The sequence below is a fragment of the Puccinia triticina genome, chromosome 10A (assembly GCF_026914185.1).
Source record: "Puccinia triticina chromosome 10A, complete sequence".
Classification (NCBI taxonomy): Eukaryota; Fungi; Basidiomycota; class Pucciniomycetes; order Pucciniales; family Pucciniaceae; genus Puccinia; species Puccinia triticina.
The window spans coordinates 5,315,701-5,329,269 of NC_070567.1; the positions used below are offsets into that span (position 1 = coordinate 5,315,701).

The 13,569-nt window shown below is 45.9% G+C and overlaps 3 protein-coding genes across 3 annotated transcripts; 1 reads left to right on the forward strand and 2 right to left on the reverse strand.

The window, feature by feature from the left end:
* Nucleotides 1-1,187: 1,187 nt before the first annotated feature.
* Nucleotides 1,188-3,620, reverse strand: PtA15_10A524 (uncharacterized protein; the record flags this gene model as incomplete). Its single annotated transcript, XM_053160708.1, has 8 exons — nt 1,188-1,206; nt 1,274-2,062; nt 2,409-2,670; nt 2,851-2,906; nt 2,994-3,047; nt 3,108-3,150; nt 3,229-3,252; nt 3,599-3,620. The coding sequence occupies 8 exons, from the start codon at nt 3,618-3,620 to the stop codon at nt 1,188-1,190; spliced, it is 1,269 nt and encodes a 422-aa protein (XP_053024655.1).
* A 6,521-nt stretch (nt 3,621-10,141) lies between these two features.
* PtA15_10A525 (uncharacterized protein) lies at nt 10,142-10,372 on the reverse strand (the record flags this gene model as incomplete). Its single annotated transcript, XM_053160709.1, has 2 exons — nt 10,142-10,251; nt 10,306-10,372. 2 exons carry the CDS (start codon nt 10,370-10,372, stop codon nt 10,142-10,144), a joined length of 177 nt encoding a protein of 58 aa, XP_053024656.1.
* Nucleotides 10,373-10,985: 613 nt separating this feature from the next.
* Nucleotides 10,986-13,227, forward strand: PtA15_10A526 (uncharacterized protein; the record flags this gene model as incomplete). The annotated part of the gene is made up of 4 exons (XM_053160710.1): nt 10,986-11,284; nt 11,368-11,489; nt 12,961-13,035; nt 13,100-13,227. 4 exons carry the CDS (start codon nt 10,986-10,988, stop codon nt 13,225-13,227), a joined length of 624 nt encoding a protein of 207 aa, XP_053024657.1.
* Between the last annotated feature and the right edge of the window lie 342 nt (nt 13,228-13,569).

A 13,569-nucleotide genomic window follows, 5' to 3' on the forward strand; every position in this document is an offset into this window, starting at 1 on the left:
ATGGTATGTATTGGACAGCAAACAACTTGCGAGTTTGGGAAAAAAATGTATGCAAGAGAACTCTGCATAGCTTGGACTGACCGGTGACCCGTAGTTTTTTGCGGGCGCTCAAATTAATATCTGTGACCCACACCAGAAAATATAGTCTGATCTGAAGGCTCAATTTCACCTCACAGCCATGTATCTGTTTGCATGGCTCAAACCAATGCCTTATTTAATTCCAAATGTGCACTCTTCTCATTAATCTTTTGCTGGTCCATTGATATGAATTCTTGATTATAATTCTTCTATAAATTATGTGGTTATTGTAACTGGCCTTCCTAGCTTAGTCTAATCTATCATGATTCTATTGCAAAGATATTTTGAAAGTAAATTTTCTTTGAAACTTTTAGAATTTTAAGATTCAATTTCTGTGCACACACATTCAACAAATCAAACCTCTGGCAGTTAAAACTTGATTTCTTGGCTAATTCATATGCTACTATTTATTGAATGAAAATGGTCTTTTGAATTCATGTTCTGATTGATATGAATAAAATCCACTATGTATGAATATTCATTCTAATATTTCTGAGTTTCACTATGCTCTATCCAGTCAATTCAGATCAATTCAAGTCCTGAATCTAGTTGTTTGATTGTATATCCTTTGTAATCATGATAATTACTAGTTTTTAAGAGTTAATTGCTTAGATGGCTATTTGTATGCTAATAGAGGTCATGGCTGCTTTTACGCCACATTCTCATTTGTGTACTATTTCATTGAATCAATTCCAACTCAGAAAACATGCAAAATCAAGGCTCTCTCTCATAACTCAAGTCACCCTTTTCCTGAATTGTTGATACATATATATTTTCTTGAGGCTCAAATTGTGTTGAAAGAGGATTTTGTAATTAAATCAGAACATGGTTGGGGATAACAAGTGTAAAATCTTAGAAAGAGAAGAAAAGCGTAAAGTAAAACAAAATTGTGACTGAAGTAGCTATTAAAGTACTTCTACCCATACTACGAAACATATAAAAAAAATGATTGCCAAAATAATGGGCTATGCTAGTGTAAAAACCCTTCATATATTTATCACAAGTATGTGCTAAAGCAGAGTTTATTTGTATGGACATTCCAAGACGAGTAAATTGAGAGCTCTTAGAGTGAGGCATAGTGCAGTGAGTATATTTATTCGCTTGCCATATCATCTTGACAATCCCATGCTGATGATCAAAATCAATACCAATACGGTGATCAGGGAAAATAAAAGGCCCCGATTTGATGTCATACTTGGAAGAGTCTACTAAATTGTAATCAGAAGTGCAAGTTGGAAGAAACAAGACGAAAGCAAATTGAGAGATATCCTCGGTGTCTTTGTGCGGAGGATTAAAAAAACCATTGGTAGTAAACGTAATATGAGGAGTGCAGGTAGACTCTTGTGGAAGTTCACCGTAAGCAAGGTCTGGAAAGGAGGGGATATTATACTTCTTCATGAGGTCTTGATTGTCTTGGAATGGAGTGTGAGCAAGATCCTTGAAGAGATTTCCGATTATTTGACCAACTTTAGAAGACTTGACGTAATGTTCATCAAAGGCCCGCATTTCAGTTTCATTGAATGCCTTGATGTATCGGCCTACAATCTGGTCCTCATCATATGACTTCCTCCAGCCAATGGCCCACATGAGACCACCCCAAACTCGAGAACAAGAGTGAACACCATTGATAAAACGTTTAGACTTATGAAGAAAATTGGAAACGTAGTTGAGATCTTTGATTTGAGAACTAGTGAGCTCTTCGACGGGTGTGAATTCGACAATGGCTATCACAGACTTTTTGTCAAGAGGATCCTTGATCACGTTGAGTCCGGAGGTGAGAAATCGGTATGATCTGACTTGTTTGTGTGCGGATGCGATTTCGGCGGCAGTTGGAATACGGGTTGGTTTGTCATTGACCCAAGGGATGTTTGGATAGAGGTTGTGAGGTTCGTATTTGACCCGATGCCAAATCACGGACCCGTCCTTCCACTCAAGTTGTTCCTGCATCAAAGCGTTGTTTTCCCTTGATTGCTTTGCCTTATTTCTTTGGCAAGATGCTTTACTGCTCTTATTTTTATGACTAGAAGAATAATTTCAAGTCCCCGGGAGAATGTCCGCCCGAGATCAATCATTTCATCAACATAGTCATTATAATAATTTGCAAGACAGTCAACCAACAAAGAAAAAGGCAAAAGTGACAAGAGAAATATTGATCAGTATCAATGTCCCTCTGAATAGATGTGAGTCCATACCTTTTCTTTTTTCCCATGATGACACACTCCAATGATCTCGCTGTTTGATACTGTTACCAAGTGAAATTGGAGTGGTAAGCACCACGCTCTTGTGAAGAAATTTATTGAATTTGTGAACAGCCCAAAGGCTTGACTTACGTCTGGAAGTTGATTAATTGGCTGCTTAGTCGTTGCAGAGCGTCTGAAAGGATTGGCGGGGTTTCTGAATGGGTTGGGGGCGTCTTAACGGGTGGGCGAGCGTCTGAGCGGGTCGGCGACCGTCTGAGCGGGTCGGTGAGCGTCTGAGCCGGTCGGCGAGCGTCTGAGCGGATCGGCGCGCGTCTGAATGGGTCGGGGGCGTCTGAACGGGTCGGCGAGCGTTTAAACGGGTCGGCGAGCGTCTGAATGGGCCGGTGTGAGTCTGAACGTATTGGTGGAGCATTTAAAAAGGTGTGGTGTCAACAACAAGGAACACGATCGCAGAGCTGCAAAGAGGAAAAATAGCAGCGAGGAGGGTTGGCATACCTCTTGAAGTCAATTGGGGTTAGCGGGCGTCTGAACGGGTTGGAGGACGTCTAAACAGGTCGGAGGGCGTCTGAACGGGTCGGCAGGCGTCTGAAAGGGTGGGTGGGGCTTCTGAAAGGGTCGGTGGAGTGTCTAAAAGGTTGGCGGGGTGTCAGCAAGCAGAAACAGGCAACCCTAGAGCTGCAATGGGCAAATGAGCAGCGCGGATGGTCGGCTTACCTCTTGATCAAGTAAGCTGGACGGTTGCTCGGCGCTTGCGCAGATTTTGTAAGCCTATCGGCAGGGTGTCACCAAGGGGCATGCAAGCGATTCAACTTCCAAGAGAGAACGTACCTTTGTAAATCAATTGGTCGGTTTCTGCGTGCTTCCCAGGCGTCTAAACAAATCGGAAGCGCACACCATCAGCATTAAGAGAAAGGTGCAATTTCCAATGCAGTTCACAGGGTTGACTTACCTCTGTGAGTCAATCGGTTAGGCGCTGGGCACGTAAAGAGTGTCAGTACCAATGATCAGGTTGTCAGAAAGCAGAAAAAGGCCCCTTGGCAGCTCTGCAAGCTGCAAAGGGGCACAAGGGCAGTTCGGAGGTTGGCTTACTTTTTTAATTTAATCGCTCGGCTGCTGGGCACTCAAAAAGCGTCTGAACAGTTGCGAGGTCGTGAAGTGATAGTAGAGCAGTGAGCATTTGAGGGGAAAAGATGCTATAGGGGCTTGGGATTGGTGAATAAATACTAATTTGTGGATTGCGCTGAGCAGTTAGCGCATATGCAAGAGTTGATTGAAAGGGGCAATGCGAAAAGAGCCAAGAGGTGTATTTGGATACCAACTCTGAAACGGGTCTGGGAACATGCCACGGCAGCCCAAGCATCCACGGGGTTGCATACAATAATACCAGATGAGAGCGTATGGATAACCCATTCTCACGGCCGCTGTAAACTCAGGCCTAGCGCAGTGGTAAACACGTGCGATATCCCGGTCCTGTATCAGGCACTCGTGTGGGTTCGATCCCCAAAAGGGACTGAGCTGCCCTAGTTTGGCGTGCTTTTATTTCATTCTGCACGGATCCCATCTCCTGTCACACTAGCGCAGCGGGAAAAGCTGCACGTTACGCTAACTGTTAGCGTAAACTCAGCTACGCTGTTTAGCAATTAAAAGGTTGTTAGCGATGATTAAACTACGCTGTGTAGGGATCACAAACGTGTTAGCGGTGAGAAAACTACGCTGACAGCTATTTTAGCGGTGATTAGTCCAAGCTAGCGCAAGAAAAAATTGAGAGGCAAAATGATTCCGCTACGCTGCTGTTAGTTTAACTGAAATTAACTGTAACTAACACTATGGAGATCTTGGGTGACAATCTCGTCGCTACGCTGAGGATTATCAGGCAAATAGTGTAGCTTAGCGTAGCGACCCAGTGTTGATTGAGTCAGGCGAAAGCGTGGCGGTCGTGGTGGCAGCGGCAGTATCGATGTCAAGGGTGCATGGGCCTTCATAGGTGTGATCGGGCGAGGTCTTGAGAGTGCGTCCTTATATAAAGTAGGTGGGTTGTGCTTGTTCAACCCCCAGAGCGTCCTCTGCCGCTGTACTTCCAGCGTGCGGTTCGTCCTCACCCCCCTCCGCTGTTGCACTTGCGCAGTCAGAGGGGCTAAAGAGTGGCCCCCCCCGGGTTCTGCAGCCTTTGCTGTGGGATGGGGGCCTTCAACGCCCTTCCTTTTTGACCATGCGCTTGACGCTGGCTGGAGGTTGGCCCAGATGTGACAGCCATTGCTGTCCACAACACCTTTGGTGTTGTTTGGGGGCATTTAATATTTCACTTTTTTATTTACCTTGTATTTAGAATTTAGACTAAGCCTGTTATTTTTTTTTGTTTTTTTGTTGTATTAAGGGGAAGCCCTTGTATTTTTTTTTGTATTTTGACCAGTTGTAAGGGGGAACCCATGACATTTTTTTTTTCTGTTGTTGAAAAACTGTGTCTTTAATAAACTTGGATAAATAAATTTTGAGCTGCGTTTGTACATAAATCATGCATTAGGGTGGAGAAGTGACAGGCCCACTGTCACCCTGGTGGGGTATTTGACAAATTTTTAAATGACCAATAATATGGACACCCAAAGCATGTCTTCAAACTTCCCTGTTATCAATAATCAAAACTTAACTGGTGGAAAAAGGGCCCATAGTTGGTTTTTAAATTTCCATGGGCAAACTCAGCTCATTCTCCACCCCATTATCCATATATATGTTCATGGCAGAAGAAGTAATAAATAAACCCAGATTTAAAAATGTATGGCTGTCAAAGGATGAGCCACTCAACAATACACAGTGATGGATTAGAAGAGGACATGAAATGAAACAGTGTATTTCAACAATATTTCATCTTGGGCAAAACATATGCCTATCAAAATCAATCAGCATTGAATTTTCTCCCTTGGTTTAGACTGCATTATTCAAACCAGGTTGGATTTTTATTTTCAAAAAGAAAGTTTTCAGTAAAGCAGGACCCTGTTCTCTCTGGACTCAATTTTTTTGAAACATTTATCCAAATTTGCACAAAAGCTGCAGATTTGGTTTGTTGAATCAGTCATGCCAAACTGGGAGATTTCCATTACAACTGAGCAGGAATATACATGAGAGGAAGAAAAATATGAAAAAGAGTCTTCCTGTTGAACATGAAACATCTCCACACATTGATACAATGGAAGTTTAATACTACAGCTCAAGTACAGATGTTCATTGCAATAATTAGAGAGAAGAAAGGAAAATTAAAGAAAGCTGTGTGTGTGGCCTGGGCCTCCAGAATCTGATCTTCAAGGGCCATGCCACTGGCGCTGAGGATGGAGGTGTGTCTCTGGGGGGCAATGTGGGTTATGGTGAGGGACAAAGCAACCAACCCGCATGATGGCCCCCCAGCCCCCAAACACACTCAGGATGTTCCCCACAGATGTGTAGCCGCGCGCTCATGTCAAGGCAAAAACCAGCCAGTACATATTGGTCTTAGCGACCTTGATGAGCTTACGCACAAAAAAATGTGTGGGGGGTGTTCCAGTAGACGGCCCAAGGCACTGATGCCTAGCTCCTGGGCCTCCTTGAGCTCTTTGGGTGAGTGGCCCAGGATTGCCCAAGAGCTATAGCAATGGTGACTGCTAGCGAACAGCCCTTTGGGAAGCAGGCCGGGCCTGGGAGTTTGAAGTCGAGGAAGTGGCGAAAAGCAATCAATGATGACCGGCCGGAGGGAGAAAATTCAGTGGAGGTTTAGAGACCATACGCGTTGGTGACTTAATGACTTGTTTGGGTTGCAGGGCCCCTGTGGCGGGCAACGTGGCCGGACCAACACCGAGGTCGGCTGGAACTCTAAAGCCCACTCCATCTACCTCAGCTGGTGGTTTTTGGGAAGCCTTGAACGCTTCGGCCACCGTTTTGAAGGCTGATTTCAATAGTCTTGTGCCAAACAAATGAATCCACTCGGTACGGGTTTATAACTGCCAGCTATGATTGATCTTTTCAGATAATTCCTCCCCATTTACTTTTTTTCTCTCTTTGCGGGCGACTTGCCTGCGCTCTTGGGCCCGGTGGCAAACAGTCCGTTTCTCAAGAACAACCACAAGCCTCCGCCACCCTGTCTGAGGGAATGGTCAAGTATGTTGGGTTCACATTGATAGGGAGAGGTTTGGGGGGAAAGAGAAACCAACTGATATCCAACTGCAGACTTGGCAACGCCAACGGTGGTCAACACAAGGACTCATAGCGGCCATTAAACCCCCTGCATGCCACCCTTATATAGAATGATGACGCGGATCTTATATCGATGGGGTCAAGGGTGGGGCAAGTGTAGCCGACGACGCCAGGGGAGCTGCATAGAACTGAATGGAGCCTGAGGCCAAGTCAGCCCGCCGAGCGCATGAACTCCGCTCGCGTCGTCCGCCGCCGCTTCCTCCCTGTTTGACACTTGGGAGAACGTTCTTTTGACTATGCCGTCCAGTGGAGGTTATGGCTGAAATTGAAGCCAAGCAGAGTGAGTCTCTTGTCGTCATGGAAGAAGGCCGCATATCAGAATATCAAACCTGGTGAGGACGGTAAAAGGAGGGATAATCTTGGTCCTGATAAGTATAAAAACACATACTTAATAGGTTTCAAGTTTCAAGGATTCAAGTCAGTAGAGCGCGAGGGAAATCGGAACCGTTGGCGGGGTCACTGACGATCTTGAGCAGCTGTGAGTAGTCCTGACTCATGCACTGTGGCGTAATTTCCGGGCAAAGGGATGATCTAGGCCAGTCAAAGTGTAGTCAAGAATGGTTGCGAGGCCCGCGGCGTAGGCTGTATGAAGTAGGCGAAGCCAAATGAATGCAGGAGTCAAGGGTATCCATTGGTCTCTCATCCGGATCCGAAGTGGCTGGCGCGGTTGGAATGGAATCAGATACCGTTACGAGGGCCACGGCGTGTCGTAGGCATAGGCAGGAGGAAATTTCTGGTGGCCTGGGGGTCTGAGAATTGAGTCGAGTGTTTGAGCAGAGAGCTTAAAAGGCAGGTAGTTGGGTGTTGAGCTGAATCCCCAGGCAATTGGAGATGCTGCACTTCCAGCTATCCGTTGTCCTCAACCCCTCCGCTGTTGCGCGTGCGCAGTCTGAGGGGCAAAGAGTGGGCCCCCCACGGGTCTGCAGCCTTTGCTGCGGGCCAGGGGCCTTCATGTCCATCACTTTTGACCCGTGCGCTTGACGCGGGCTGGGTGTTGAGCCTGTGGGCACGGCTTTGCCGCTGTTGGAAGGCTAGCTTGAAAACTTGCTTGTGTCTTTTTTGTGATGGGGAAACCCAGCATTTTTTTTTTTGAGATTTTGTTAATGGGGAAACCCATGATTTTTTTCTTCTTCATTTTGTGTAATTGTAAGGACCTTGATCTTGATTTTTTTGATTTTGTCAAAACTGTGTCTTTAATAAACTTGGATTATCTTGTGAAATTCACATGTGTTGGTTGTGTTGAGCTTGCTTCAGAAAGAACATCATGGATGCACCATATATATCTAAAAAAAACTTGAGAACCATACCAATTAATGAATAGAGTTGCTATGCAGGGACATTAAAGTGCACTGGGAAATTTTGCAACTAGATTTGATCTTAAGCTGTCAAATAAAACTGTTCAATTTCAACCTCCAGTTTAATAATCTGCTATTGTTTCAAAAATGGAATTTATGCTCCATTTGTTAGCATTATATATTTACAGACTTACTTCGGGCACTGCGGAAAACTCTTTGCGCACTGTGGGGGTTGTTGTCTCAACGTCCAGCCCCCAGTGCGCGCTTCTGTCATGGCTCTTCGCGCACTGCATTTTCCCCCAAAGAATTGGCTTGCATTTCTTGAGATATTTTTTTGATGAATCAATAGAATGGCTTTTGATTATCCCCCAAAAAAATAATCAAGTCATTTAGGGGTCTCCTTGAGCCTAGAGAAAATTGACATGAAAAAATCATATTTTAACGCAATAAGCAGTTAAAAAGCCACTGCCTGCGACCCAGTAGCCACAAAAACTTCACAGTACAATAGTGCATGTGCAATTTCACAGCCTGATAATTTTCAGAATTTTCACCAGCTTTCCTGTAGCTCAAATAGGTATTGCGTTTATTATTTTGCATATATGTATAGCTTTTTTGTTAAACACACCAAAGGCACAAAATATTGAGAGCACAGAGAAATATGCTTCAAATTAATTCCCTGAAATTCCTAGCAAGGTTGGGCTGTGACAATCAAGTGACGGTCAAAATGACCCCAACCGCCTGCTATGTAACCCAATCCAGTCATCCAGGGGAGTACATTCCTCTCAATGACCGGAACAATCCAGTCATTGAGGGGAGTACACTCCTCTCAAAGACCGGAACAATCCAGTCATTGAGGGGAGTACACTCCTCTCAATGACTGTACTCCCCTCGATGACCAGAACAATCCAGTCATCAATGGGAGTACACCCCTCTCAAAGACCGGAACAATCCAGTCATCGAGGGGAGTACAGCTATTGTGTAAACGGTTGCGGTTTTGCACCTTTTCAATTTTTTTTTTTGCCCCCAATCTCATTTTCCCCCCCGGCGCACAGACGCAGGAATCCCCCGCTCAGCCACTTTGGTCGTTGCTGCTGCCACGTCACATCCTCATCCAATCTGATCACAACAGTTTGCTACCGACGGCGCGATGGAACCAGAAGGTTTTTATTTCTTCATCTTGTCCTTTCCTTCATTTACCTGGTGCTAATATGTGTAAGATTTAATTTTTGTTTCAGATTTCTCCAGTCAACTTGATTGCTTGCAAACACTAGACGAAGTCAGTGAATATTTGGATCAGGATCAATCCAGTGCATTGACAGGCACTGCCACACCAAGCTTGCAAAACAATTCCAATAGAAACGGTGGCAATGAACAGACTGGAGAAGAAGATGATGCTGACAAGTTCAAGGTTAACTTGGAGTACAAACTTTATGTTTGTAAACCCAAGCCCACCACCTGCAATACCCGTAATGCAAACAGACGCAAGGCAAATGCCGTTGGACCCAAGGATAAGTATTAAAAACTTGATTCAAAACCGCGTCAGCTTTTCTTTCATTGGAAGGCTTCAGAAACCAGTCTCTTCGCTTTCAAACGGTCGGCACTTGCTGTGCTTCGTGCCAAGGAACCGAGCGTCGTTGCTCGACACGCACAAGAACAAGAGCAAGAAGGCGAACTCTCCTGGTACGCGATAATTCAAAATGGCGAACAATTCCTTGAAATAAACAAGACCGACTTGGATAACTCGGAAATCTTTGCCGAGTTTCTTGAGATGGCTGATTGTAAGGGGGGACTAAAATCTACATTGTCCAGAATGATCCTAAACTCGTCGCGGAGGTGGGTAATTTCCTTGTTCACTGAGATTGAACCTCTAATTTGGCTGATTATTTCGACACACATCAGAGGAACGAAGCATTGAGACACTTAGCCAAGAGAAACAGAGAAGGAAATGAGGCATCAACCGAACCACAGCCCACCGCTGGCGCTAAGAAGAACTCTGATATCTTGAATAACATCTGGATAATCCGGGCAACTCATATGCCCTGTGAGCGACTGACCTGCTCAATGGAACTTCCTGTGATGATTGACCCCAAGGATCCGGCTCGATTTATTGCACTCAGCCCTGATAGAATTGCCCTTTGGGCAAGAGCTATGGTGAGTTTTGAGCAGTTGAAAAGAAATGTGAATGTTTTTTAATCTTGTGTCCTCTCTTCAGGCCCAGAATCCAGAGATCACCAAGCACAAACCACCATCATCTCTGGCATTCAAATTTCAAACCAAAGCCGAGTTCAATGGTTCTTCCAGCCGCGAGTCAGAGAATAGGGAATGCGAATCTAGTCCCGTCAATCAACATCAATCTAGTCCGATCAATCGGACTCGGGAAGCAAATTCGGATTCACCTGCATCATGCAGAGCCCGCAGGAACGCTAGAACCCCTCCGAACATCTCGCCAATGGCAGCCGCTTATGCGGGAATGGGTGGACATATTGCACCACCCATGGCTTGGCAAAACTCACCCTGGGCATGGCCGGCTGCCTTGCCGATCCCGTTTAATGCATACCCTGGAATGCCAAACTTCGGCATGAACAGCTTGGTTCCCCCGGTTCCTCAACCTGACTTTGCTCAAGAGAACCCTGCGCCTGTTTCCTCACCGCCCCCCTCAGATGTAACTGTTGACATCACCGACTACTTGACGTTCTGTCACGTTGATGTGAACTGCAAACAGGTCCAAAATGCTCTACTCGAATATGGAATCACACACTACGCCTAGTTTGAAAACTTCCAGGCACAAGAGTTTGAAGACATTGGCGTCAAAAGGAGTCATGCTCGTTTGCTTGTCAACAACATTAAAAAATACGAACATAGTCTCAAAAAGCGCTGTTGATTGTGTCTCATGAAATAGTCTGCTATCATTCATATCGATCTCAATAAACACAAGAGATCTAAAACAAAATCCTGTTTTTTTTTTCAGTCTGTGTCTGACCAATTGGTCTCTACTTGGTCTCTACTCTAGCTTCTCAAATAAATAGTCTAGCTTCTCAAATAAATAGTCACATTTTTTTTTTCTTACTTTATCGATCTCAATAAACACGAGAGATCTAAAACAAAGTCTGGTGAGATCAAGCTGTGTGATCGGAAGGATGGACTCAAGCTTCTGGTTGACAAGATTGCAGCCGAACTGACCCATCTGGGCAACATGCGAGAGAAGGTGCTTCTGGAAACCAAGTCCTTAGAATCGGTTTACAAGACCATTGGCGACCACAACAACTATCTTTGCTCGCAACTTGAACAGTATAAGGCTTATCTCCAGAACGTCCGGATCACGAGCACGGCCAACCAGAAGAGAAAAACCGTTGGCGGCGGCGTCGGCGTCGTCAGCGTTGACGGCAAGGAGAAGAAAATCCCAAAGGCTCAGGCCCTGGGGCCCTACAAATTCAGCCATGCCCAGTTCGAGAAGGAAGGTGTGATCGTCAACACTAACGTCCCTGAAAACCGGTCCGTCTCTTCCTCCTTGTCCCTCTCTCTCTGCGTGTGTGGTTTCAAAAAGCTGGTTGAGTTAGCTTTGTTTTGGGGTGTAGACGGGCCAATATCTTCTTCCAGATCGTCTCGCCCTCGCCTGGCACATTCATCATTGCATTGCACTATAAAGGCCGAGAGAAGGCGATCTTGGAGATGGACCTGAAGATCAACGACCTCTTCCGTCACTCTCTCTCCCTTGCCCCTCTCTTTATATACTCAGGTCTGAGATTGTCTCTGTTCTTTTTGGTAGTTGGAAAAACAGAAAGATAATGTGCCGACTCTTGATTTGGAGTACGTCCAATTATTGGTGCCTAAGACTGACCCGCCGCCAGCCAAATGCTCATTTGCGAATCGATCCAGTCTATCTAAGATTGGTGAATAGCACACTTCCCGCTCAGCCGAACCCTGAAGTAATAAAGATAACCAGTGTGTAACTTGTCCTAGCTGGCGGACAACAATTCCAAAACCTTCACCAAAAGATACACTCACCAGAGTTAAAACTCTCAATTTGACGACCTTGACTTGGACGGACGAGAGATTTGACGGGGTTAAGGGTTGGTGAGCTGATTGTAAGGCAGCACCCACAGCGGCAGGCTCAGGGGATTCCTGCGTCTGTGCGCCGGGGGGGGGGGGGGGGGAAATGAGATCGGGGGCAAAAAAAAAGGTTGCACGCAAAAAAAAAAATTGAAAAGGTGCAAAACCGCAATCGTTTACACAATAGCTGTACATTCCTCTTGATGACCGGAACAATCCAGTAATTGAGGTGTGAAGCCCCCGCGCTCCGCAGGGTTTCACATGAAGTGTCACAAGGACAAACCTTGCTCAAGTATATCATTTTACCCTTCTTCCACCTCCCTAGCCGGTAGAGATCCCTGCCCCCATATCTCTCCCAGCTAGGTAAGCCTTTTCCTTCTCCCAGTTACTTCCTCCTCCTCTCCTACTGTTCATGTACTTACTGAGAGATCCCTGCCCCCATATCTCTCCCGGCTAGATTGTTCCTCCCTTTGCAATATACAGCCTGTGAACTAGAATCTTGACTCAAGGTTCCCCCCTGTAAGGGCTTCACCCTTACTGAAGCTAGGATGCATATGCATATGCAATTACATTGTAGGACTCTCTATAAAGCTTGTAGTACTCAACCTCTCTTCTTTTCTTCTCAAGCGGGTCTTCAACCTAGGTTTTCCTTCTTCTTGTTTCTCCTTGACAACTCACGATACATAGTGAAATACCATTCTTTTGATAGACTCTTGGCCTTTGGCCCCTTGTTTCTCCAACCCTTCTAGTGAGGGTTCACTGAACCCTTACACTATTTTTTTCTATCAAAGACCTCTTTTCACTCAACCTTACTCCCTCTGAACCTCGATCACCTCGTCTCTCGGAGCATTTTGGCTCATCGACCCAACATATTCTTCCTCGTTTGCTTCACACGGAAGCTTGATGTCCGAACTCTTCTTTTCTTCGAACGCTTCAGACGGAAGCGCCTGGACGCTTCAATCGGAACCGCCCAGGATCGACAGACTAGAGTCTCATCCTCCACCTATCCCGCTCGGCCAACCACGCAATCCCCGCGAACTCGCCCGCCTCCTCGCTCACGCCCTCCGCATCCCCTCCCTCGCGCTCATCGCCTTCATCTCGCCACCCCTCGCTCATAGGATATTCGATCCTCTATGCTTTCCTGGACAACTCGGCCCGGCTCAACGCTCTCATCATCTTCTCTGGCCGCCTTCGTTGGCTGATCATTGGACGCTCGCCCCGACCTGCTCCTCGCTGTACCATGACTGAGACAATCAGCGATCATCCGGCTTTCACCCAGCCATCCGCCTACGCCAGCCCTCGCTGGCTCACTTGCCACGCGCCCCCCCCTGATGACTGCTCGACCTCGCCTGCTCCTCATCTCCGCCATCGACACCCTCCTCTGACTCCATCTCGCCCACGCACTCACACCCTACACACCCGCCTCGATCTCCTTTCACTTCAAGGATAATTAAATTTCCCAAAAAAAATACTCAAAGTTTGAGGTTAGGAAAATCATTGAAAAAAAATCACTCCGTACTGAAAAAAAAATGCAAACTGAGCGTGCTCAGCCAAAAAGATAAAAATGTGTCAGACTGAGTAAAAAACAATGGGGCACATTTTTGGGGTGATTTATTGGACGGGCCTGCACAAGGCCCGCATGGGCCCCTAAAAGGCCCGTTGGGCCCATTGAAAAAGTAGTATTTGTTTGGAATTCCAATGCTCTGCTAAAATGTGAAATGGGCCAA